The sequence below is a fragment of the Falco naumanni genome, chromosome 11 (assembly GCF_017639655.2).
Source record: "Falco naumanni isolate bFalNau1 chromosome 11, bFalNau1.pat, whole genome shotgun sequence".
In the NCBI taxonomy this organism is placed as follows: domain Eukaryota; kingdom Metazoa; phylum Chordata; class Aves; order Falconiformes; family Falconidae; genus Falco; species Falco naumanni.
Window position 1 is genome coordinate 10,069,911 of NC_054064.1, and position 24,659 is coordinate 10,094,569.

General features: G+C 58.6%; 3 protein-coding genes across 3 annotated transcripts; 1 reads left to right on the top strand and 2 right to left on the bottom strand.

Moving 5' to 3' along the window:
- Positions 1-164: 164 nt before the first annotated feature.
- LOC121095695 (selectin P) lies at positions 165-10,122 on the bottom strand. The gene is made up of 17 exons (XM_040610869.1): positions 10,010-10,122; positions 9,376-9,466; positions 6,748-7,137; positions 6,542-6,649; positions 6,247-6,429; positions 3,952-4,137; positions 3,627-3,812; positions 3,309-3,494; positions 2,991-3,176; positions 2,671-2,856; positions 2,350-2,535; positions 2,030-2,215; positions 1,658-1,843; positions 1,383-1,505; positions 957-987; positions 709-764; positions 165-489 (listed from the first exon to the last, which is right to left on the bottom strand). Exons 1-16 carry the CDS (start codon positions 10,010-10,012, stop codon positions 710-712), a joined length of 2,472 nt encoding a protein of 823 aa, XP_040466803.1. The 5' UTR covers positions 10,013-10,122; the 3' UTR covers positions 165-489; position 709.
- Positions 10,123-15,087: 4,965 nt separating this feature from the next.
- LOC121095696 (1-phosphatidylinositol phosphodiesterase-like) lies at positions 15,088-17,638 on the bottom strand. Its single transcript, XM_040610871.1, is given in 2 exon segments — positions 15,088-15,542; positions 15,545-17,638. Coding segments are annotated over 2 exon segments (1,110 nt in total). The 5' UTR covers positions 16,521-17,638; the 3' UTR covers positions 15,088-15,408.
- Positions 17,639-17,679: 41 nt separating this feature from the next.
- HTATIP2 (HIV-1 Tat interactive protein 2) lies at positions 17,680-20,193 on the top strand. Its single transcript, XM_040610872.1, has 5 exons — positions 17,680-17,918; positions 17,993-18,100; positions 18,184-18,321; positions 19,041-19,102; positions 19,675-20,193. The coding sequence occupies exons 1-5, from the start codon at positions 17,760-17,762 to the stop codon at positions 19,898-19,900; spliced, it is 693 nt and encodes a 230-aa protein (XP_040466806.1). The 5' UTR covers positions 17,680-17,759; the 3' UTR covers positions 19,901-20,193.
- The last annotated feature ends 4,466 nt before the right edge of the window (positions 20,194-24,659 follow it).

Genomic DNA, 24,659 nt, shown 5'->3' on the forward strand with positions numbered 1-24,659 from the left:
GCGCCGCCCTCACCCCCGGGCCCCCCCGCGCGTCCCCCGGCCCACGGAGGCCCTCAGGAGGGCCGCCCGCCCACCCGCCGCTCATCCCCGGGCCCTCAAGGGGGCCGCCCACCCCTCGCCCGCCCCCCAGCTCACAGAGGCGGCTCGTTACACACAGACGTTTATTCCGGCCCCGCTGACACAAGCCCGTCGCCACAAGCGCGAGTGGGGGGAGCCGCGGGGCGAGGCCCGCGTGCAGGAGGCCGCTCCCTGCGGGGAGGGCCCGGGGTGGGCGCCCCGCGGGCCCGTGTGGGTCCTCAGAGGGCTTCGTGCGTGGGTGGGTGCTGCGAGGAGGCGGCGCCGCTCCTCGGGGGCCGGGGCGCACCTGCGGTCTCCGCTGGCAGCGGCGGCCCGGGCTCTGGCGGGGGCACGCAGCCCCCCGGGCCCTGGCAGTAACTCCCGCCGGGTCTGCGGCACCGGCGGACGCGGTGGGGTTTGGTCACGGCCAGGCTGCAAGCACAGGAGAGCCGTCACCTCCTTCGGTGCAGTACAAAGCAGCGGGTCCCCCCCCTTCCCCTCCCAAGGGGTGTCCCCACCTGGGAGCACCCCAGCCAGGAGAGCAGCTGCTCAGGTGAATTTTCCACGGGCGCCTGCCAGCAGGCGCAGGGGGGAACGCTGCCAGCACGCCGTGAGAGCGCAGGGTGCTGCGAGCGTCTCACCAGCGCTCACCTTACAGGTTGGCATCGTACGCTGCGTTGGTGAAGATGCCCGGCGATCCGAGGTCACTGGAAGGCAAGCACAAGGGTGTCAGCCGTGCGGGAGAGTGCAGGGTGTGAAGGGCAGGGGTTGGCTCAGCCCTGAAGATGCTCCCACTTATAAAAGCAGCCTCACCCAGGCAGGTCTGGGTGGCAGCGGGGTGACCACAGGGCTGTGATGGGCACGGGCAGAGCCACCCTCCTGCAGAGCACAGCTCTCACCTGGTGGGGTTCAGGAGCTTCTTCTTCTCATCTGGTAACAGTGTCAAAACATCCATGGGGACAGAGCAGATAGAAAAGAAATAACCAGATTTGTTTAGAGAAGGGTGTGGGAAGCCCCAGCAGCGGCATCTGAAATTGAACCATTTGGCAAGCATGGGATGGAGGGGGGAGTGGGGGCTGAAGCATTTGCCTTCTTCCCCTTTGCAATGAAGGTGTTTTTCTGGCTCTCCAAACCTGGCTGCCGACCCTTTGAGCTGGCCAAACTGCCAAGGACCCCCGCAACTCGCAGCAAAGGAGACACGTGGACTGAGGCAATCACATTGTTAAACTCTTCTGTTCATCCCACCCTCCTCTGGGACTCCGTAACCACCTTGCCTGAGAGCCCCTGGCCAAAGCAACGGTGTGCTGTGGGAGGTGTTTCTGTACCTCTGTCGCTGAGCCGCTTGGCAAGGAGGGCAATGAGCATCCCAGAAAGCACAATGCCGGCTACTGCCAGAGCTGTGCCACTGCTGTAAGCCAGGACTTCCTTTAAGAAGGTGGCACCGTCCTCTGAAACAGATCCACAGACCCACAGGTTAGAAAGCTGTCAGAAGGATGTCACAGCACCCAAGTTTCTGGGGTGCCCCCCTGCCATGTTCACGATGTGCTGCAGGAAGCTAGACCCCCCCCCAGTGCTAGAGGACCAAGCAGTCCCATCGTACCTGTGCAGACAGGGGCATGCCTAGTCCAGTTCCCTGTGGCCACACATCGGAGCACCTCTGCTCCCCTCCGAATAAACCCCTCCTCGCAGGAAAAAGTGCACGTGGAGTTGTACGTGAAGTTCCCATGCGTGTGAGAGCAGCTCAGCTGGCCTCTGCTGGGGGGGTCCAGCACCGGGCAGCTGATGACTGCAGATAAAGCACAGGGGCAGCATCAATTGGACAGGAATGATGGTGGTGGGGTGGGGACATGTGGGCTGGGGAGCCAGGGGATGAGCTGCCACAGACCAGGGGTGCTAAGGGAAAGGGGACGCTGGGGAAAGCAATCTGCTGCAACAGAGCACTTCCAGACGTGCATGTGATCATGAGATCTACCTTTGCATTGTGCGGTGTCCCCAGTCCATGTCCCTGTGGCTGTGCATTTGCGACTCTCCATCCCTACCAGTGCAAACCCTGGCTGGCAGGAGAAGGCACACGTGGAGCCGAAGGCAAAGTCCCCATGGAGGTGGGAGCAGTTCAGCTCTCCATGGTCTGGAGCACTGAGCACTGGGCAGGCAATGGCTGCAGGGACAGAGATACACTTCAAGCAGGAGCTGGGGACTACAAGGCTCAACTGTTGAAATGAGAGGATCAAGACACTGGAGAACACCTCAAGGTCATCCCAAGGCCTGGGACACCTCAAGCAGCAGCTCTACCTTCACAGTGTGGAGGATCCCCAGTCCAGGTCCCTGTGGCCGTGCACTCTCGGCTCTCCAACCCCATCAAGGCAAACCCCGTATGACAGGAGAAGGCACACGTGGAGCCAAAGGCAAAGTCCCCGTGGAGGTGGGAGCAGTTCAGCTCTCCGTGGTCTGGAGCACTGAGCACAGGGCAGGTGATGGCTGCAGGGACAGAGATACACTTCAAGAAGGAGCCTGGGGACGACAAGGCTCAACTGTTGCAATGAGAGGACCAAGACACCAGAGAATATCCCATGGTCATCCCAAGGCCTGTGACACACTGAGCAGCAACTCTACCTTTGCATTGTGGGGCATCCCCAGTCCATGTCCCTGTGGCTGTGCACTCTCGGCTTTCCAGCCCCATCAGCGCAAATCCTGCCTGGCAGGAGAAGGCACACGTGGAGCCGAAGGCAAAGTCCCCATGGAGGTGGGAGCAGTTCAGCTCTCCATGGTCTGGAGCACTGAGCACTGGGCAGGCAACGGCTGCAGGGACAGAGATACACTTCAAGCAGGAGCTGGGGACTACAAGGCTCAACTGTTGAAATGAGAGGATCAAGACACTGGAGAACACCTCAAGGTCATCCCAAGGCCTGGGACACCTCAAGCAGCAGCTCTACCTTCACAGTGTGGAGGATCCCCAGTCCAGGTCCCTGTGGCTGTGCACTCTCGGCTCTCCAACCCCATCAAGGCAAACCCCATATGACAGGAGAAGGCACACGTGGAGCCAAAGGCAAAGTCCCCGTGGAGGTGGGAGCAGTTCAGCTCTCCGTGGTCTGGAGCACTGAGCACAGGGCAGGTGATGGCTGCAGGGACAGAGATACACTTCAAGAAGGAGCCTGGGGACTACAGAGTTAAAGTGTGGGGACCAAGAGGTTGGGGAAAATCCTATTGTCACCCAAAGGGAGCGACACCCTGAGCTCTAGCAGCAGCTCTACCTTCACAGCGTGGGGTATCCCCAGTCCAGGTCCCCATGGCTGTGCACTCGTGACTTTCCAGCCCCATCAGTGCAAACCCTGGCCGGCAGGAGAAGGCACACGTGGAGCCAAAGGTGAAGTCCCCATGGACGTGGGAGCAGTTCAGCTCTCCGTGGTCTGGAGCACTGAGCACTGGGCAGGCAACAACTGCAAGGATAGATATACACTTCAGCAGGAGCCTGGAGACTATGAGGCTCAACTTGCAATGAGAGGATCAAGACACTGGAGAACATCCCAGGGTCAATCCAAGGTCTGGGACACCTCGAGCAGCAGCTCTACCTTCACAGCGTGGGGCATCCCCAGTCCAGGTCCCTGTGGCTGTGCATTTGCGGCTCTCTGGCCCCATTACTGCAAACCCTGCCTGGCAGGAGAAGGCACACGTGGAGCCAAAGGTGAAGTCCCCATGGAGGTGGGAGCAGCTCAACTCTCCCCAGTCTGGAGCGCTGAGCGCAGGGCAGGTGATGGCTGCAGGGCAAAGAGGCACACTTCAAGCAGGAGCTTGGGGACTGGGAGGCTAAACTGCTGGAACCAAGAGGCTGGCGAACATCCTAGTGTCTCCCCAAGGCCAATGACACCCTGATCTCTGCTCTAGAAGTGGCTTTACCTTCACAGCGTGGGGCATCCCCTGTCCAGGTCCCTGTGGCTGTGCACTCTCGGCTCTCTGACCCCATCAGCTCAAAGCCCATCTGACAGGAGAAGGCACACGTGGAGCCAAAGGCAAAGTCCCCGTGGAGGTGGGAGCAGTTCAGCTCTCCCCGGTCTGGAGCACTGAGCTCTGGGCAGGTGATAGCTGCAACGGGAGAGCAGGTCTCAGAGACAAGATAGATGAGGTTAAATCTAGGGATTAGGGCTGAATCCTGATCAGGCAAAACCAAACCTATGGTGATAAGTCTTTGATTTGCCTTTCCTACCCAGACAAGTCTCATCTCTTCAAAAACAGTAGTAATGTAGTTGGTGCAATGATTTTTCTGCCATAGGAATGATTTCCTGGTGGTGGAAGTTGCTGCTCTGCCAGAGCCCTGTTCATCCCCTGCACTACCCTGGGGTTGCAGCCCCCAGGATGAAGGACCATGGCTGCTACAGTCCTACTCGCCTCCCTCCCTGGATTGGAGCAGAGACCTGCCTCCATTCTTGTCACAGTAGCAGTGGGAAGGACACCCAGGTGGCTTTGGGGCTGTAGGGGATGGGGATGGGATGGCTGCGATGGCTACAGGGGCTGCGTGCTTCGCTGCATGCCACGGCAGCACCCAACAATTGCTGGGGCGAGCAGCTCTGCCTGCCTGCAGGACCACCGCAGGTTAGTGGCAGGAGCACACCTACACATCACCCAGCCCTGGTGAGACAGACCCCATTCCCTACACCTTTCAGGCTGACACCGAAGACTTTCCTTGGCAGACTTTTCCTTTCACAGCTATTTTACAGGCAAGCCTGGTTTCCCACAGAATCCCTGGAGGTGTCTATCGGGGCCCCAAAACCCAGCACTGATGCACCTTCCAGCAGGCAGCCCAGGCTCTACCTTTGCAGCGTGGGGAGGGCATGCTGAGGGCGTGAGGGCTGCAGGCAGACACCCGGCAGCGCGTGTGAGGGCAGGGCAGGCAGCCTTGCCCCTTATGGTGTCCGCAGTAGCATCAGCCTCACTGCAGCAGGAACCCCTGCTTGTTTTTGGAGTAAACCCAACTGGCAACGTTTGCTAATGCAGCTTCGTAATTAGCAAAGGCGGCTGACTGACTCTTCTGATTCATTGCGAAAAAGAAAAATAAATCATACTTACAGCCAGCAGGAAAAAACAGTGAGCTGGGAAAGCAAACCTTTGGGAACTTGGAAAGCCTGGAGCAGGCAGGCTCAGCCCAGCTTGTGTGGGAGGACTTCCACAAAATTGGGAGCCAGCCTCTGACCCTGCCACTGTAGGGGCTGCTGGCCACGGGACAGTCACATCTCCATGCCCGTTCCCCTTAACCACAGAAAGATTTGCTGGTCTCAGCTGCCTAAAGCAAGCCCCGGGCTGGACTACAGGCCCAGCCAGAACAAGCATCATTGGCAGCAGTAACTTCAAGGCAGGATTTTATTTTTTAAATATCTATACAGAGACCCTGCCTGCGCCCGACCCCTCCTGCTGGGACTCCCAACACAGAGGGTCCCCAGCTGTGTCCTGTGTCTGCTCCAGTCCTTGCTTTGTCCCACCCTTGTGCAAGGCTGCAGATGCACCACGCAACAGCACAGGGAAGGTGGAGCAAGGCTCTTGCACCCCCCAAAAAAGCCCAGCACCTCTCTGGGATGCCTGGCACCTGGCTGTGAACCTTTGAGCCGCTGACAGGAAGACTTTCCCTGCAGCATGATATACCGCAGCTTTCTCTCCTTTGTGGCTTCCTGCCCTGTTTTGTCCCTCCCAGCTTATACCTAAGCTCATCTCAGAGGTCCTTGCTGCCGCTCAAGGCAGCCCAGCCCCGCTGGGATACACCCTTCCCCTGGCCACAACAGCAGCCCCCCTTTGATCTTCTCTGAGGATTCCTGAGATGCCAAGCACCTTCCCAAAGTGGATCGGGGTGAGCAGGGGGAGATGGAGATGGTGCCACCAGGATGATGGAGATGCCAAGACACTCTCCTGCCCTCATGCTCAGACCATGCAGGGTGCTGGCACCTGGGTGGGATTCAGGTCAGCGAGCAAGAGCACTGGGACAGCCAGGGCAAGCAGGGGGCTTATCCAGAGCTCACAGCCACTCTGCCCATTGCAGTCTTATCAGGGAACTGCTCCCCATACGGAACACCGGGAGCTGCTTCTGCAAAGGGCTGGGGCACAGCAAGTGCAGCCCATCACTTGCCTGAGCAGTGTTGGGCACACGGGGCTTGACCCCCCCAAAGCATCAATGCTGCATCCCTGAGACCCCCTGGCAGGCCCTACCTGTGCACGTGGGGATGTCTGCTGACCACTTCTGGGAAGGCAGGCACCGCAGCATGCCAGCCCCTTGCCGCTCAAACCCCTCGTGGCACCCAAACACGCAGGTGGAGTTGTAGCTGAAGTCTCCGTAGGGATGGCTGCAGTTCATGCGCGCTCCCCTGGGCTCAAGCTCAGCACACTGCACAACTGGGAGAGACGTGGCACCGCCAGCCCATTAGGAGCACAACAGAATTGCCCGCTTTGATGCCAGGGCTCAGGCTTTCCAGCATGGATGGAGGGATGGGGATGTTTGCCTCACCAGCCTCGCACTCAGGGCCATAGAAGCCAGGGTAGCACTCGCAATGATAGCTCCCGATGGTTTCCACGCACTCGCCGCGCTGGCTGCATGGAATGGGTGGGCAGGAGGCTGTGCACACAGAGGATGGTCATCAGGAGCCACTGGTCACCCTTCTGAGGTCCCCAGCCCACCTGATCTGGGCCTGTGCCACAGTCCCCCCCGCTCACCCTGGTAGCACAGCGCCTTTTTCCTCCGGTTGCAGGGCTCATCGTTCCACTTGCCCGACTCCCGTGGCCGCTTGATGTAGATCTCCACGCAGTCCTGGTTGGAGCGGCGGTTGTTGGGCTCCCCAGCTGCCCAGTTCTCTGCCTCCTTCGTCAGTGCCTTCTTGGTGCCCACCCAGGTCCAGATGCCGCTCAGCTTGCGGATGCCAATCCAGTAGTAGCGGTTGTGGAAGGGCAGGCTCTCATTGAGGTACTCAATCTCCCGCTTGTTCTGGATCGCCACTAGGTCAGTGAAGAAGGTCTGGCAGTAGTTCCTGGCCTGCTCCCACGTGTAGTCCCCTTGGTCACTGTAGTGGTACTTCCAGGCACCCACCTCCATCCACATCACCACACCTGCGAGAGAGAGTGAGGTCCAGGGTCGATGCCGGAAAGATGGGAGCCAGGTTGGGGATGGGGTCCCTTGGGACATGAGGGTGGGCTAGGGCTGGCATCAGGGCCAAGAGATGCCAGTGAACAGTTGGGCGAGGGGACAGGAGGAAGGGATAAGAGTGGGCAATAATGGTGCTCTAAGGGTACACAGAGTTGTGGGTGGATTGGGCAGGGCAGAGGGGGGACTGCATGGGGGTGAGGAAGGTGGAGGAGACGGGGTGAAGGCTGAGACAGAGGGAAGCATGGAATGGGGTGGGCAGAGCACAGGTGGCAGAAGAGCCCCAAGTGCTGATGCCTCCTCCTGCTCAAGGGGTGAAAGCCCAGCCCCACAGCCCTGCTCCCCTGCCCAGAAAGGTTTCCCAAAGGGGAAGACCCAACATCAAGATGGTTCCTTAAATGTGGTTCCTTCCTTGAGCACAGAAGTGTACCACTTCAATTTTCTTGCTTTATGCTTCTACATGAGAGTTAGCTTAGATCAAGGCAGAGGAACGAGCATGGCCTCACCCCCAAAAGCATCTGTATCCCAAGCTGCTCATCTGAGCCAGAGATGGTCAAAGAGTCTTATAAAATTCAGTGTTGCAAAACAACTGTCTTGCAACACTGAAGTTCACATCCTAGCCATGCCCACCATGCAGGGCAAAGCCAGAGATTAACTGGAACCCACACCCAGAAGTTCTCCTGCTCTTATTTACAGCATTTCTCACCACAACCTGATGCAATCTAAGTGTTTAAGCCACAAAAAAGTCTTCCTCCCTCCTCTCCAGTAGCATGCATCTCCACAACTACAGAAAGTGATATGGGGATTGTATCTCTATCTGCGCAGAAAATTAGATGGGGATCAAAGATTGCTCCAAATAACTGGCCTGGGGTACCATGCATCTCAGGGGAGCATATCACACTGTGGTCATGCAGGCCAGGGTCTGGGCATTGCAGATTAGATGCAAATCTAGGGCTTCCAAAGTCTAATTAGGGCTCTGGTTTGGTCAGTAGTTACGCATTTTTCTAAGCAGAATTCCCATAATTTGTCTGGTTTTCCTTGTGAAAGAGAAAACTATCCACTTCGTTCAAGAAAACTGAGGAAAATGTGGCCTTCAACAGCCATCCTCTTCACCCCTTGGGAGTTTGGGGCTGCAGAACAGAAGCTGAGGGCACCTCCTGGGAGCCTGCCCTGGCCTCAGCTCCCACCACCCACCTTCTGGCCCTCGCTGCCTCCCCAGCACAGCTCAGAGCAGCTGCCCTGCTGCCCTCACACACCCCATCCCTTAAAACCCCATCCCAGGGAGCCCATCCTCTATATGCTCTCCTGCCTCTTTCCTCCAGCTCCACTAGCAACTCTGTAGCACAGCTCATCCTCGCTCCTTCCCCTCAGCCTTACATCACCTCTCCCTGCCCCACCTGGAGTTGAACCCCAGGGTGGGTGCTGTTTGCCTACATGTTGACCCCTCAGCTTCTCTGGCAGCCCCCAAAGTCTCCTGCCCAGGGTGGTGCTCAGCATCCACAGCACTTGGGGTGCCTTTGCATTTTTGTTTTCCCCTCAGAGCTAAATCTCAGCCTCCCCCTGGAACTTCTGCATTTACTTCTGTTCCTTAGCTCAATCACAAAAGGTCCTTTGAAAATAACCCAGCTCACTGCAGGATCCCTAGGGACAAAGCAGGCATCGGCAGGTTTTGCTCTGTACAATGCCAAAATGAAGGAAATATCCTACAGGCAGTAAAACCAAATTAGTTTCTACTCTGATGTCTTCTCCTGATGTTAGTTAGCAGCTTTAACTCTGTGTGGTGCTGCCCCAGGTGTGTTCCCAACCCTTGCACCTGTGGGTCCTGTGGCTGTGGCCGTGGCCAGCTCTGCAGCATGGGCATGGGCAGGGAGCCGAGCTGCTGCTGCCTTTCTCCAGATCACGGTGCAATGCACCAGCTGCCATACTGCATTTGGGGAACCAGAAATCCTGTGGGGACACCACATGTGTCCTGATCCTCCCTGGGGGAGCATGGTCCTGCAATAGGTCTGGCTGGGGGGAGCTGGCCCCAAGAGATGCGGCCCCCTCCCAGCCCAGAAGGAGACACTCCTGGGCTAGCAGCTGCAGGGAGTATGACTGATAAGCCCCCAGAATAACATTGCTGTCCTCCTCCAGTTTCCTGGACCTGCAGGCTTCTCGGCAACAGGGTCCCGCTGGGCTTACCGTGCCCGCAGCAGGTGGCTTACCCCATGTGATGACAGCGATGCCCAGGTAGCAGATGCCATGAGAACTCAGAGCCCACGTCCTCCCAGCAGATCGCAGTCCCGCAGCAGTGCCCTGCATGCCAGGGAGGGAGTTGTGAGCATGCATGTTCCACGGGGGCTCACACACCCCACAGTGCACCCACACCGCTGCTGGGTGGTCCTGGTAGCCACAAGCGCATGTTGCTTGTGCCAGCTTACATGCAGGCACGCACAATGCTGCCAGCCAGGTACAGCTCTGCTGCAGAAGGGGCCCCTCCAGCGAGGTACTTTTGTGGGGGCTGTGCCTGCAGCACAGCTGGACAGTGAGGGAGGCTGTGCCAGCAGTGCAGTTCACTCCTGGGGAGCCCCCAAGTCCAGGGCATGCCCTGTGCCCCCCACTCCTCCCCACCCACCCAGGGCTGGTATCTGCCTCCATAGCAGTGTGCCTGGCAGTGCTCTGTGCACCTGGCACAGCCTCGCTGCTCGGGGCAGAGTCTTTGGGGCAGTCTGGGTCCGTCCCAAGGGTCCCCAGCAGCGCTGCCGGTTCCTGGCAGCACCTGCCCACAGCCCTGCTGTCCCGTAACCCCCTTTTCCAGGCAGACCCCAACTCATGCCCAAGGAGAGGAGTGGGACCTACCATGTCGGTGCTGCAGACGCACCTTGCCCGACTGCCGGCAGCACCAGCGCGTCTGGCTGTCGGCGGGCAGCAGCGCTCACACTTCCTCCGACCACGCACAGCATCGCTCCCTGCCCTTGGCCTCTTCCCCTCCCGCCCCAGCCCCGCTGCCACCCGCATCCTGCCCCGCGTCCCCGCCTCCCCACCGAAGGGCTCTCCCACCCCCAGAGACCCCGCTCCCAGCCCAGAGCCAGAGGGGAACAGCAGGGGCAGCCCTGGCCACAGCCCTGCCGAGAGACCTGCGTGCATCCCCACGCTGCCATGGGCACATGACAGCCACAGGAACCAACTCGCAACAAGCCAACGAGCCGAGCTTGCCTGAGCCCCCCAGGAGATGGAGAAGGTCCCCCCAGGGGCGTCCAGCCCCAGCCCATGGTGCCCAGGGCACTGAGACCTCTTTGACCCACCATGTCCACGTCGCAGTGCCTGCACCAGCAATCAGAGGACAGAGGAGGGATGAGGTGTGATGAGTTCCCACAGGGGCTGAGCAGAAGCGTGGCTCGCAGCCTCCCGGCTCCTGTGCCGGATGCTCTCCTCACTTGCAGGCTTTTTGCTCTGGCTATGAATCTTCATATACCAATAAAGTTACACAAGGTATTTTCCTGTCTTTGCCTTCAAATCTGTATGAGAAAGGGCCATGAAAATGCCAGAGGAACTTCCCTGAGTTGTTAATATCCTTTAGGAACTTCCACTGATCCTTCAGGGACATGTCTCATTGTGTCCACCTCCCCTTGGATCATTCTTGAATCATCATAAATTTTCCTTGCCCTGTTCTGCTTCTAAATAAAATTGTCTTGGCCGGGCTTTCTGCAGGAATTGCTCTGCTCACTTCCAGCTAAAGCCAGGCAAGAGCCATGCAGGTCACATGCATTTTCCAGTTCCAGAGAAGTTGATGCTGCTCCAAGAGGACTTACACTAGACAAAAGGAGGAACCCATCCCACAAAAGCCGTAACCCACTACAATGACTATGCTTTGCCAATGTAAATGAAACTCAGTTCCTGTCTCTGGATATCTTCCTTACAAAATGTTTTACTGCAATTGTCTATTTTTATGGAATTGCTGAGGATGAGCCTACATATCCAGTAATTCAGGAGCACTCGTATTCTAGCAGTGCACGTGCAAAGGGTACGCAACTATGGCAAGGGAAGAAGCAGCCAGGCAGGCAGAGAGGCTGAGGGGCAGCTGCTGGGGCAGGAGACACCTCCAAACCTGGGCTGGTGGGAGACCAACTGGGTCAGAGGGGTGCTCATGGGGGAGCAGGCTGTGCCCCTGCCAGTTTCACTTCTGCTGAAACCTGACACGGTAGGGCAGAGCAGCAGGAAAAAAAAAATCCCCACCTTTATTTTTGTAACTACAAATAGTTTCTGGTATTGTTTTAAAAACAGAAGCAAGGTGGCTGAGACCCAGAGGCTGCTGCTGCAAAGGGCAGAATGTGGCCAAGTTCAAAGCTCTTTTTTACATGGGCAAGTGCCCCATGCCCACAGGTACCCGGGCTCAGGGAGAGGGTCCTGCAAGGCAGGACAAGGCAGGACAGCTACTGGGGGTTGCTTTGCAGGTAGTGGGAAAAGGTACACATGGTGGGAGGGAGAGAAGAACCCAGTCAGCTCTGCAGCTCTGTGGGGAGCTGGCTAATCACCAGGAGTCCTTCCACATCTCAGGGGGTTTCCAGGCTGGCCCAGCATGAAGGATTCAGGATGCTGTAGGGCACACGCTCCCCGCTGGGTTCCTGCTTTACCGCTTACCAAGGAAGGGCCCATCCCTGCCTTACTGGCTGAGCAGCCCAGGGATTTCCCATGGGATGGTGCATTTTCCAGGCGGGATGGTGCATCCTGTCTCCCCAGCCACCCCTCCAAGGGTACAGCACAAGCTGCAAGCCAGGGCTTTGCTTGGAGTGGGCTCAAGGGAGCAGGTACAAAGACACTTTCCTGTGTCACCTCCTCACTGTCCCTCTATACCCTACAGGTATCTCAATGGAAATGTGCCTCCTTTGCCGTGCCTGGGTCCTGAGCCACAAACAGAGGTGATGCTCTCTCTCCCATGAGAGCCCTCCCATGGGCTGTATCTGTGGGGAAGGGACAGTGTGCTCCACTCCCACCTGCAAACCACTGCTGAGGGTGCCATGCAGCTGGTGGCGTTGGGCGACCCACCCACAGGCTGTGACTGCAGGGCTCCTTGGGGCAAAGCAGCCTGGCTGCTGCAGCCATCGCTGCCCACCCAGCCTGGTGCTCTGCTCCCTCTCAGTGTGCTCAGCCGTGCTGTGGGCAGGGTGTCACGTGCAGGGCAGGGTGCAATGCTTGCATGAGCATCCTGACAGTGCTGGCAGCACCCAGGTGTGGATGGGACCCACGGTGCCAGGGGCTCTACATGCTGCATGGGGAGGTGGGCACTGGCAGAGGTGAGCAGATGCCCCAGGGCCAAGTCCAGGCTGTGCCTTGCAATGTGTCCCTGGGGAGTGCCCAGGACCTGGTGGAGTGAGACCCTTGGGGCAGGGGGTGCAAGGGGCACCCCCATCAACCCCTGCCCCATACAGAGGAACGCTTGTGTTGTTTTTGCTAGAAGCTCCCACCCGACGCTGGCACAGCCTGTTCCCCTCCTTGTGCAATGTCTCCCTGCAAACCGCAGAGGAACCGAGTCACTCTGACACAGCCCGTCCGGCTTGGCTGCTGCCAGCGATACAGGGGGCACCTTCCTGGGAGCCCCTCTTGCCTCTGCTGCTTGGGGAGGGCTCAGCAGCCCACGGGGCAAGGGGGCACCCAAGCAGTGCCCCTGCAGGAGGTGAGGACCCACATCCCACCGGGATACAGCCCCGCTGCTGCCATCCCCTTGCTCCACCCTGGGGACTGAGGCTGCTCTCTCTGAAGCTTCGGAGGCACCTCCTAAGTGTGGGCAGGGGGCGGCTCCCCCTCACCACAGGTGCCCCCCAAGGGGTGTTTGACCCAAAGGGTGTCCCTGAGCGGCAGGGTGCCTTTGGGCATGTCTCCCAGGGCGACGCCTGGCCTGCAGCCTGAGCAGCTGGATCCTCCTGTGACAGCCCCAGAGGAAAGTGGCACCCGATAAAATCTTTCTCACAATTTGGGTGTTTGCCCACAGGAAGATGTGTTATCTGTGTGCCACCCTGGCTTGCAGGGTGTGAGATGGTTTCAAGGATTAGCCAGGACCAGAAGCATGGGGCTGCTTCCAAGACAGCCCAGGGGCTGTGGCACCCTGCACCCCCCACCCACAGGGACCTCATGGCACTGGAGCAGCCCTGGCTACGGGACGCAGAGGTAGTTTTGGGCAAATCACTCCTGCCCACCTCATCTGGTCCCTCTCAGAGACATTTCTTTGATCTCAGCTGTAGGACAGCTTTTTGTCTCATGCCTTTTCCCAACTACGCCAGTGATGGAGACCCTTTTCACTGTGCACTGCTACCAGCTGGGTACTCCTGCCCGTGCTGCCTGCTGAATCCCTGGCGCCTGGTAGCAGCAACACGTGCATGTGGCACAGATAAGGGCTCACCAAACAGGATGCTGGGGGCGTAGATAATGCCAAAGTTATCTCACGGCTTGTGTGGTAAGGAGTAAACAAGCAGCTCTACCCACCCATGGAACCCCAGGCAGCACCTCTGCCCTGCCAGTGAACTGGGGCACAGGGTGGGTACTGGCTGCTGGGGTGCAGCTGCGGGGATGTGCCACAGCCCTGCTGCCATGCAGGCAGCCCTTGTCCTCAGTGACAGCAGAACCACCCAGCCTGCAGAGACGCTCCTGGGAGCTGCGATTGCTCTGCCTGCACCCTGCCCAGCTCCCCATGGCACTGTGCATCCCTGGAAAGCTGGGACAGGCCACCGATCTGACTGCCCCTCCCTTGATAGCACCCATCTTCCTGGCATGAGAACAATACCTAGAGCTTTCATGCTGGCTGGGCACAGGGGCGGCCCAGGCAGTGGAGGTCTGACAGCCAACGGAACAGGCCACCGGCACCCCAGACATCACCAGTGCTTTGTCACATGTCCAGTTTAATGCAGAGATTTATCACAAAGCAAGTCCAGAAACAGATGTCTCTGTTTGTCACCTCCAACATCCCCTGCGCGCTATTGCCTGCTCCCCTCCGTCCTGGCTCATGGCAGCACAGGCTCCGTCCTCCCCTGCTGCCTGCCCAGCCCAGCGCCGCCGCAGCCCGCCCAGGACCAGCAGATGACCAAGCTCAGCACCAAGGGCTGTGTCTCCAGCCAGGGCCAGGCCCTGCAGAGAAAACAATGTCCTTGCCTCTGGCCAGGAAATCCTGCAGCATGCCCTCTGGCAGGCACCGTGCCAGGCTGCATTTTTCCCCTGAGACAGAAGCATCTTTGAGGGTGTTCTTCACCTTTTGACAGGACAGGGCTGAGTTTTCCTCTTCTCTTTCTCACCTCCTTGCTTCAGTGCAGCTGGCAGTTTGATGCTTTCTCCCCTGGGATCCCAGTTATCTTCCTGCTTCAAGGAGCTACTGTGTCCTGTGGCTTGCCGGTCTATTTAAATTGCAGATTTATTTTCTGCAGGTAGGGCAGGTGCTGGCACAATGTGCATTTTAAGGTCTTTTTTACATCTCAACCATTTTGCTTTTATGGATCTACAAACTCTCCTGTCCACGCTGCCTGTGCTGTTGCAAACTGCTGGGCTTTGCCCTGTGCAGCATCCCCCGGCTGTGTGACCCCAGGGAGGGGGTAGCCCCATCTGAACTGCTGCAGCTGTGGCCATCCAGCTTTCCATGCACAGGGCCAGCGGTGCTTGCTGAAGTCACCTCTCTCTAACAGTCCTGACTTTTGGGGCAAGGCCCTGCAAGAAAAAACAAAAGCTAAAATAACGAGGGGAAGGATGTTCCTAACCATTTACTATCACCTTTGAAGTGAATTCCTCCTCCTCTGACCTCTCTCACAGCTCTATTTTAAGAGCGAGATGGTTACAAACACCAATTTAACTGTGCTTCAGCCATGGACAGAGGGGTACAGGCTCTTTCACATCTGAGCAGCAAAAGCAAAAGGTCTTTTCTGCACTTTTTCTGCTAGGGAAGGCAATATAGAAAGTGCTTTCCTAGAGTCATTTTATTTACCCTTGAAAGGAATAAAGGCTGTTTTGCAGAAAGGCATTTCAGGTGGACTCACCAGCCCAAGAGGAGGCCTGGCAGGACCTTTTCCCTCTGCCTGTCCCTGCATCTCTGCTGGGGACTCAGTCAGCCCAGGCCCTGCCAGGACTGTACCCAGCTCCTCAGGGGAGAGCTGCGTGCAGGGGGCTGCTCCCCAGACCGCCCGAAGCCACCAATCCTCCTCTGCTGCCTCTGGTGCTGTCACACCATTGTCACATGAAGGCTTCCTGGTGCCAGCAAGAGCTAGGAACCTGCTTTTGCTCTACTGGGCGCTGATGTCTTTCGGCGGAGGTGTGAGGCCGGGAGCAGTGTCCGTCCTGATGGGCACCGGCGTGAGCAGCGAGTGGAGCTGTGCTGTCTGTGGCGCCCATCCCCTCTGCCGCAGGGGTGCCGTGAGGGTACTGGGGGGGTGCCAGGGGCTGCTGTGATGGGGCCACTGGTCTGTGGGCTGTTGCTCTCCACAATGAGCTGGAGGAGCCCTGCACCAGGGAAGTCCATGATGACCACTCCCCAGCGCACGGGCTGCCTGCCCCGGCGCCGCAGGTGCTGGTAGCAGCGGGGGTTCACAAAGCGTGCCACCTCCTCGGGACAGGTGAAGAGCCCATTGCCTGAGCAGAAGGTGAGGTGCATGGTGGCTGGGTCCCCACTGGCTGCCCTCTCCAGGTGCCGCCGGGCCCGGGCCCACTTGCGCTCCAGTGAGAGGACGTTCCAGGCGTCGCTGATGCTCAGCTGCTCATAGGGAATGCCCAGCACCTCCCGCGCCAGCGCCTCCAGCACCACAATCTTGCCCCGCACCTGGCCCAGCGTTGGCACCTCTTCCCGGCACCACATGCAGCTCTGTCCCTCCTCTAGCAAGCAGCGGTGCAGCCGGGCAGCGAAGCCAGGCTGGGAGAAGATGGGCAGCTCCTCCTTGATGCGTATGAGCACGGCCTCGCTGGGGTGAGCACGGAGGAAGCGCAGGGTGCGGCGCAGGACCCCCCGCAGGCTGGCCCGCTGGAAGGTGCAGAGGTGGTAGACGTGGAGCTCGCCCCGCGCCAGCTTGCAGCGCACATCCAGGAAGCGGATGCCGGCCGCCAGCTGGGCCTCCAGGCTCCAGCTCTGGCACCGCAGGCGCTGGCCACCAAAGAGGCTGAGGGAGTCGTGGGTGCCAGGAATGGAGAGGCGGGAGAGAGGCAGGGCATCAGGGAGCCCTGCCATCCAGTCAGGGCAGCAGGCTGCCGGCTGGGGAGTGCAGTCAAATGCCGCACTGCGCTGGCACTGCACCTCCATGCTGCCGGGAGAGCGGTTGCCCCGGCACTTGGCCAGCCCACCGAGCCCTGCTGTGGAGGAGAAGCAGACCATGAGCAGCAGGAGCACTGTGTGGCCCCCATGCATCCTGGTCCCACCCCTCCCCAGGGGTATCCCCACCACCCCATGGAATCCTATAGCGTAACACGTGCCCTATAGGCATTGCTGCCAGTACCGTATGCTTCCCCCCCCCACTCTCAAGCACTCATCCTGCTACCCCTGGCTCATCCCAGCCCCTGCACCCACCTGTGTTCCCTGCGGCTGCGGGGTGCAGCCCACTGGACGGGGCGCACGACAGTGGGTGCCAGCGGCACAGCGGCACACTGGCAGGTGAAGCGGGATGCTGGCCATTAACCCGCTGATGATCATGACGTGCATCCTGCCCCGCAGGTAGCACGTGCATCAGAGATTCATCCTCAGCCAGGGGGAACTGTCGGCAGACACGCCAGGCTGGAAAATCGCCTGGCTGATCCCGAAAGCAGCCATTCAGGCCCCTGCACCTCCCTCCTCAGGAATCAGGACAAACAGGATTGGGGTGCCATGGGGCTCCTTGATGCTACTCATGGGAGCAGCTGCACCGAGCACCCGCGTGCCCACATGCCTGCTCGAGCTATGCCCCAGTGGGACCCGGCCTGCCCCGGGGACGATGGCAGTCATCCCACCGGGCGGGCATCTGGAGCTGGGCCTCTGTGCCTAACAGCACACCCCAGGACCTGCTCAGTGAGGGTCCCCTGGGGAGTGGGCTGCATCTCACTGCTCTTCAGGCATCAGCAGCTGCTTCACACTGGAGTCACCAGGGAAGCTGCCACGGCTGTGGCAGGTCCAGCGCGGGTGGCAGGGGGGGTGACTCACCCCCTGCCTGGAGGACACAGCTATAGGGCACCCCGTGGCACCGAGCCCGGTGCTTTTCAGGGAGGGTCTGCCTGGCAGGTCACCCCGGCACACAGCCCCTCCACCTGGCCTGAGGGGCACGGAGATCCCCCCAGGGACACTTTCTGCATGGGCTCTGCCCCGCAGGGACGGGAGAGGGGACACCGGCAGCAGTGAGGTAGAGGGGGGTCCCCTGGGGCAGCCCTTTGCTTAGGCATGGGGGGACACAGAGACCCTGCAGCCTCCCCCAGTCCCTGAGAAAGGGCTGCTGTGCCTGCCTGGCGGCTCGCCTGTGGGCAGGCAGCAGGCAGACCGGAGGCAGGCGGCAGGCAGACCGGAGGCAGGCGGCAGGCAGACCGGAGGCAGGCGGCAGGCAGACCAGAGGCAGGCGGCAGGCAGGCAGGAGGCAGACCGGAGGCAGACCTCCCCGCCCGGGCCTGCTTCCGCTCCCCCATCATGGCGGCAGACGGCGGCAGGGCCTGCTTCGTGCTGGGCGCCTCGGGGGCGACTGGCCGGGCACTGCTGCGGGAGCTGCTGGCCCGGCGGCTCTTTGCCCGGGTGACGCTGGTCAGCCGGCGCCGGCTGAGCCTGGATGAGGAGACGGAGGCGGCCGTGGTGCGTGGGGCCGGGGGTCCCGGGGCGGCGGGGGGCGGCGGCGGCGGGCGTGCTGAGCCTCGGCCTCCCCGCAGGAGCAGGCGGTGGTGGACTTTGAGCGTCTGAGTGAGCACTCCGCCGCCTTCCAGGGGCACGACGTCGGCTTCTGCTGCCTGGGCACCACCAGGGCCAAGGCTGGGGCGGTGAGTGGGACCCCCCTGGGGGGGGCGGGGGGCTGCCTGCCCTCCCCTGCCATGCTGACCCTCCATCCCCCCTCGGCCTGCAGGACGGCTTCGTCCGCGTGGACCGGGACTATGTTGCGCAGGCAGCGGAGCTGGCACGGGCAGGGGGCTGCAAGCACTTTGTCCTGCAGTCCTCCCGGGGGGCGAACCAGCACAGCCGCTTCCTCTACCTCCGTGTGAAGGTGAGGGGGCAGCTGTGGGGGGGCTCCCGGTGCTTCTGCAGGAGTCACAGGACGCTGGGATGCTCTGGATCGAAGCAGGAGATGAGGGTTCAAGGGATGCAAGTGGCTGGGGGGTCCTGCTGGTGCTGAGGGGCAAGGGCAGGGGTTTGGCTGGGCAGCCACGCGAACCGGCACAACACCCACATGCGGCTTCTGTCTCCCACTTCAAACCACCCTCTGGGGTCTCCAGCCCAGCCCCAAGCTGGGATAGCTTCGCAGCCAGGTGGGGAATGTCCAGGGGAAACATGAAGTGTCCGGGGATGGGGAGCCCACAGGCTCCCCGGGGGGGACCGTACGTACTGCAAATGTTCTTTTTCCCCATATATCATGTGCTGCAGCTCCCAACACCTGCTGGGCTCAGCGCTGTCTGCCAGTGCCTTCTGCCAGGATCCCTAGGGCTGGACACCATGTCCTGATGCCACCTCTCCGGAGCAGGCAGTTGCAATTAGCATGATGGTTGCAAGGGTGCGCTGGTGACCCACAGTCAGTGGTCCAGACCCTCACCCAGTCCTGCCTTTCCCTGGAGAGCTGCTGCCTGGCTGGCCTGTACCCGCTTTGCGTGGGCATTAATGCCATCCTGCTCGCGGCTGAGCAGCGCTCTCCTGCCAGTTCATGGGGCGGCGGGGATGGTGCTTGCAGTCACCCTCATCTCCTTTCATCCTGCCTAACCGCTCTCACAGGGAGAAGTGGAGAACCTGGTTCAGGCTGTTGGTTTTGATCGCTGTACCATTCTCCGGCCAGCGTGAGTAGCGGTGGAGGAGGGCTTGAGTGGAGGGTTTGCCAGGGCAGGGGGCTGGGAAATGGAGAAAGAGAGAAAGGATGCATAAGGTTAGGGCTGGGAGGCGGCGGGGGAGTGGAAAAAGCCACCAGCTGCAAATGCAGCTCCTGGATGAGCGCACTGCTTCCCAATGCTGCAGGGAGCATGCACAGCAGTTTCCCACAGCCAGTCCCAGTCCTAGCGTCACACGCCATGCAAGAAGAGGCTTGGGTTGAAAGCAGAGGTTGGGGGACATAGGCCAAAGCTTATCTCCACACAGACCTTGACCTCATGCAGTGAGTATACTCTCCTATATCCCTTCAGCTGTACTGTGCTCTTGCTGCCCAGGAGAACTAGCATCCTGGTTGTGCAGCACTGCAGGGAAAGGAGCTTAGTGTCCCTGGGCTCAGCTCAGTCGTGTTTTAGGGCCCTGCTACAGCCGCACAGCCTCCATGTGGGTTTAGCAAGCTGCCCCTAGTGCAGCTGGAGAACCCAATCTCTAGCTTTTCCCCAGGGAATGGTTTCAGTCTGACCCACCTTACCTCCTTGCTCTGCAGGGTGCTGCTGTGCAAGCGTCAGGAGTCCCGGCCCGCGGAGTGGATAGCCCAGCAGTTTCTGGGTGTCGTGGCTTGGGTCTTCCCCACCGCTTACTCGGTGCCTGTGGAAACGGTGGCCAGGGCTATGGTGGCCAGCGTGCTGCAGCCAGGCAAGGGGAAGGTGGAGGTGCTGGAGAACAGGGCCATCCACGAGCTGGGAAAGGCAGTGCCACAGCAGGGCACGTAGGGCAAAAAGGATGGGCAGGAAAGAGCTTGACTCACTGCTCAGATGCTCTTCTGGGCCAAGAACTAACGCACGCATGGGAGGGGAGCGTGGTGCTTGTGTTAATGTGGAGGTAGAGGTGCACTTCTTTGCACGGCAGCTGATACTGTCAAGCGACCAAAAATGTGGGTGCTGGCTGGTGGGTGAGGAGAAACAATGTGCTCTGCTACTTGGATCCAGCATGTGAATCCAGGTAAAATGGTGTAATCCAGGCAATTTCTTGAATTCAGGGCTTAAATAAAGTCCTATAACTGTTCTGTTTGTGTTAACTTTGTGCTGAAATTGTGTCTGTCACCTGCACACTGCCAGCCCAACCGCATCTGTTCACAGATCATGTCTTTTGGCGACACTTCAGGGCATGCACGTGGGCAAGGGGCCATGCTGTAGATGGACATGGGGAAGCAGGGACAGCACATGGCTGCCCACGCTGAGGCTGCACCCCCCAGAGCACTTGCTGGCACCAGCGCCACATGGATAGTGGAGCTCCGGGAAGCTCAGCAGCAGTTGCTGAGGTGCCCGGGGTGGTGGCTCTGCCTGCAGTAGGTGGCTGCAAACACACAGCCTGCCCTCACCAATCTGCTCTGGGTGCAGAGGGGCCACTATGGGGGTGCTGGTGTTCAGTCCTGGGCTATCACTTAAGTAGCGTAAACACCATGCAAATACTTGCGTTGACTTGAAAATGCCTGTCCCCACAGGCTCCTCTGGGCTTTCCTTACGGATACAAGTAAACCGAGCTTGGCCCTGTGTTCCCAAGGGTGCTCAGTGTGTGCCAGCGGTGAGGCCAGCCCCATGCACGTCTCGGCGTGGGCTTGCCCCTGCCCTGTGCTGCCCAGGTGCTGGAAGGGGAGCAGGTCCCTGCTGCTGGCACTGAGCAGGCATGAGGAGCAGCACTGTGTCCCAGCCCCGGCCATTCTCAGGCCTCATGCTCAGGGTCGAGGAACTCGGTGGCTCTGCAGCTGGGACGCGGGACTTACGTGACTCCCAAATTCCCAGCTGGCCAGAGTCCCAGTGCTCTGGGTAACGCTGCTTTCCAGGATTTTCTCCTCTTCGACCTCACCCGTGGCTCCTGTGTCAGTGACTTGGATGTGGTGAGCAGAGGGAGCCTGGGTCTCTCATCTCCTTCCTTTACACAAACGTTTTCATCATCGGGCTGGATCTCAGAAGCTTGGTGGAGGCAGTGGGATGGTGCAAACCCACACTAAGCATTAATGGGGAGCAAAGGAAGAACTGTACCGGAGCACGCCCTCAGCCATGCGTGGGGCTTAGTTTAAATGTAACAAACGAGGAGCCACGGAGCCATAATCAGCGATCAGACTGTGCTGGTGAGAGCAAAAGCAATACCTTTAGAGTAATATTTAATGTCAAAAGGGAAATGAGAGGTAGGCTGGTCAGGAGCATCACACAAGTATGTGAGTGGTGTTGAGCTGATGTAGCCCAAGAGCTGCTGAAGCATGCAGCGTTGGTTGTATAGGTGTAAATGCACGCCAACGCTCAAAGGGATTTTTTAGAAAAGGTGATGTGGTTATATAGGGGAGTGGAAATGAAGATCTGAAGTGGTAAGACCTTAAAAGAAGTGAAAATTGCATACAGGTGAGAGAATAAAAAAAAGAATGCAAGCTCTGGAAAGTTACAGGTGAAAGGGAAGCCACAGAAGATCTGAAGAAAGCATCCTAAAGGTGGGAAAATTAATCATGACTGTGTGAGAAGCAGAAAGCTCTCCAGAGAGCCCCAGGGACAGGGCATGAGCAGGTGCTGTAAGAAAGAGTGAGCCATCACAGAAAGGCTCGCTGAGTTACTTGCATTGGCCTTTGCTGTGAAGGAGCACACGCTAGCATCATTCCTGAGGGGACATGCATTTGCATGACTGTCCCAAAGCACTTGGGGGGGTGGGTGGGGATATTTTTAACCCCATATTTAGAACACATGGTTAAAAAACTGCTAGAAGGAGCTCTCGGATGAATTGCCAAATACATGCCTGAGTGAGAATTACAGTGGTCCTCTACCAAACAGTCAATGTTGTTAAACATGATGCTAATTTTTAAAAAGTTCCAGTGGGAACCAGGAAACTGCAAAACAGCGCGGCTGCCTTCTATAAAAGGCAAATTGTTAGAAGGGATAATAAAGTCTGGAAATAACAAGGCCCAGGATAAATCTCATGTAATGGGAGATTCCACATGGCTTTTGAGGGGGCAGTTGCAAGGCAAGGCACAAACCTCGAGTGCTCTTGGAGGAAACCAGCCATTGTGTACACAAGACAATCTGGTCCTCAGAGTGCACTTGGATCTCCAAAAAGCTCTCCCAGAAGGGCTCTTAAAGAAATTAAGCTGTCGTGGGAAGAAAAGGAAGGTCTGGGTAGTTTCTTATTGGAAATATTTTCTTAGCATTCTAAAGCCTTGAAATGCACAAACCAAACATTTCTTACTGGACAAAGATCTGCAGAAAATACAAGCTGTTTCTGTGTAACTCTTGTTTCTGTGCAACGGTATATGGTTTCTTTTTCGGTGTTGCAGATCAGTCTCTGCTAAAATGTACAACTGCAAACCCAGCACATGGTATAGCTTCCTTATCACCCTCTTGCATGGAGTTTCTCCACTCATTTTGGACCTCAATTTCCCCGACTTGCTCTGTGCAGTCATTAAACCCCCACCCTAGGCCTGTGGAGGAGAGTAAGAGCATCCGTCACTGAACTACTGCAGAGCCACAGGAGCAGAGGATTTGCCTGCCCAGGGCTGAAAGAGGTAAAGTAGGTAAAAGTCTTTAGGGGACAGACCCAGTTCCTCTGTGGGGTCTCACAGGGCAAAGCTTCAGGCTCCTCCGAGCAGCAGGAGGTCTGCAGGGCTAGAGCCCTGTCCCTGCGTGCCCAGAGCAACTGCCTGCTAGCCAGGAGCAAATGGCCCCGGGAGCAGCTGGAAGGAGAGCACATAAGGGTGCTCGGTGTCTGCTGGACAGCATTTACACAAACCGCCTGGTCCCACAGATCCAAGGTCCCCTGGGATTTCGATGCTAACTTTATTACTGAAGATTAGTGAGAATAAATAACTGTGTTCCCAATGGCTCAGCAGCTGAGTGCGAGGCTGCGGGGGTTTCTCGCCCAGTCCCGTGGCCCTGCTGTCCTCCCCAGCCCTGGAGCTGTGAGAACCACTGGCACATCTTGCCCACCCCCCACTGCCACCCGCTGCCCTCTGTGCCAGGAGGGGCCCAGCCGACTGGCAAAGCACCCTGCGAACAGCACCTCAGCCTCAAAGGAGCTTTTCAAAACAGCCACCAAGCTGGCAGGCACTGACCCCGCACGTGGGGTACCCTGGTGACAGCCCCAACATGCTTTCTGGGCCTGAGAGCAACAGGTGCAGCCCAGAAAATGTGCTGAGCTTGCAGGGTTGCAGTGCTTTGGGGGACGGGGGGCTGCACCCCAGCGGCTGGGAGATGGGGCAGCTGGGTTATTCCCAAACTGAGGCACTAAGAGCAGAGCCTGCCCCGGCTGCTCTCGGAAAAGAGCAAGACAGCAGCAGCCTGTAAAGGAGTAAAGTACTTCCATCCTCTGCAGCTGCCATCGTTGCCTTCCCAGCTCTGCGAGGCACAAGGGGGGTTGCTGGGGACGTCAATGCCAGGCAGTGGGAAGGGGCAGCCCCCAGATGTGGCACCACTGCCTGGGTACGTCTTGGGGATCTCTAATCCTCCCAAGCCCAGACAAATGTCATTCAAAAATCTCATCCTCTGAAATTTTAGGCTGTGCTTTTTTTCCTTCAGTTCCCGTTACAAACCAGTACAAAGGCAGCCCAGCTCTGGGGAGGCATGGTTTCTAGCAGACCGCTAGCTTTTGCTTACTGCACCCACATGCTGAAACATAGACGTTGTGCTTTCTGCATAATTCCAGAGCAGCAGGAGACAGGATTGCAACGCAGGTCTGAAGTCCATCCAGGAGCCAGAGCCAGGCACGACTCTGACACTGCTCCACAGGGGAAAGGGGGCCCAGTGCTGAGGGGGCTGCTGGGGCTGCTCAGGGCAATTAGGGCCATTAGTGCCCTTGGGGTGTGGACAGCCAGACTGGGAGCAAGGTCTCTATTCCCCGCTCAGGGCTGTGCATGTTAAAACAAGGCACTTGGATGCACATTTAAGGCACATAGTCACTCAGGCAGCTGAGGCCAGGGACAGGCATGTGGCAGGTTTTTAGGGTGAAGCCTGAGCCCCCACTCCAAGTGGGACGCCCAGGCGATGCCCTGGCTGGGGTGGAGCAGGGGATGGAGGCAGAGCGGAGCCACACACCCTCTCTGCACCTGTGCCAGAGCAGGTGTAATTGCACAGGCACCTGTGTGGGGTGGCAAAGACCCATGTGGGTGTGAGTGAGTGCCCCCACACAAACTGCAGAAGAGTTTGTGCAGACCTCCACAGCCACCCTGCGTGTGTCAGGGCTTTCCCCTTGCGCTAGCTCTAGTCCAGCCATGCAAACCTGGGTGATGAGCCATGCCGCAGGTGACCCTGCTGTGGACAGGCTGTCACATCCTAGCTGGAAGGCAGGAGGGAAATGCCCAGGATAGCCGTGGTTACCCTCTCCAAGTGCTGCTAAGCTGTGTTAGGATGACTCCATTGCAGCTGTTGGCTGCAGTGCATCCTCCCCTCAAGCGGCCGTGGGGACCCACCGAGTCAAGGCTTTGGCTATGGGTCCCCTGGGAGCCAGGCTGGTCCCCGTGTTTGCCATGATTTGCCTCTCAGCAGGCAGCCTCGC

Bases quoted from the DNA above. Each gene is read 5' to 3' on its own strand.
- LOC121095695 (XM_040610869.1), bottom strand. The intron at 1,506-1,657 runs GTACGATGGGAC...GATCTGTTTCAG, and splicing joins GCATGCCCCTGTCTGCACAG to AGGACGGTGCCACCTTCTTA. The intron at 765-956 runs GTGAGAGCTGTG...CTTGCCTTCCAG, and splicing joins AAGCTCCTGAACCCCACCAG to TGACCTCGGATCGCCGGGCA.
- HTATIP2 (XM_040610872.1), top strand. From the start codon at position 17,760: ATGGCGGCAGACGGCGGCAGGGCCTGCTTCGTGCTGGGCGCCTCGGGG. The intron at 17,919-17,992 runs GTGCGTGGGGCC...GCCTCCCCGCAG, and splicing joins AGGAGACGGAGGCGGCCGTG to GAGCAGGCGGTGGTGGACTT. The intron at 18,101-18,183 runs GTGAGTGGGACC...CTCGGCCTGCAG, and splicing joins CCAGGGCCAAGGCTGGGGCG to GACGGCTTCGTCCGCGTGGA.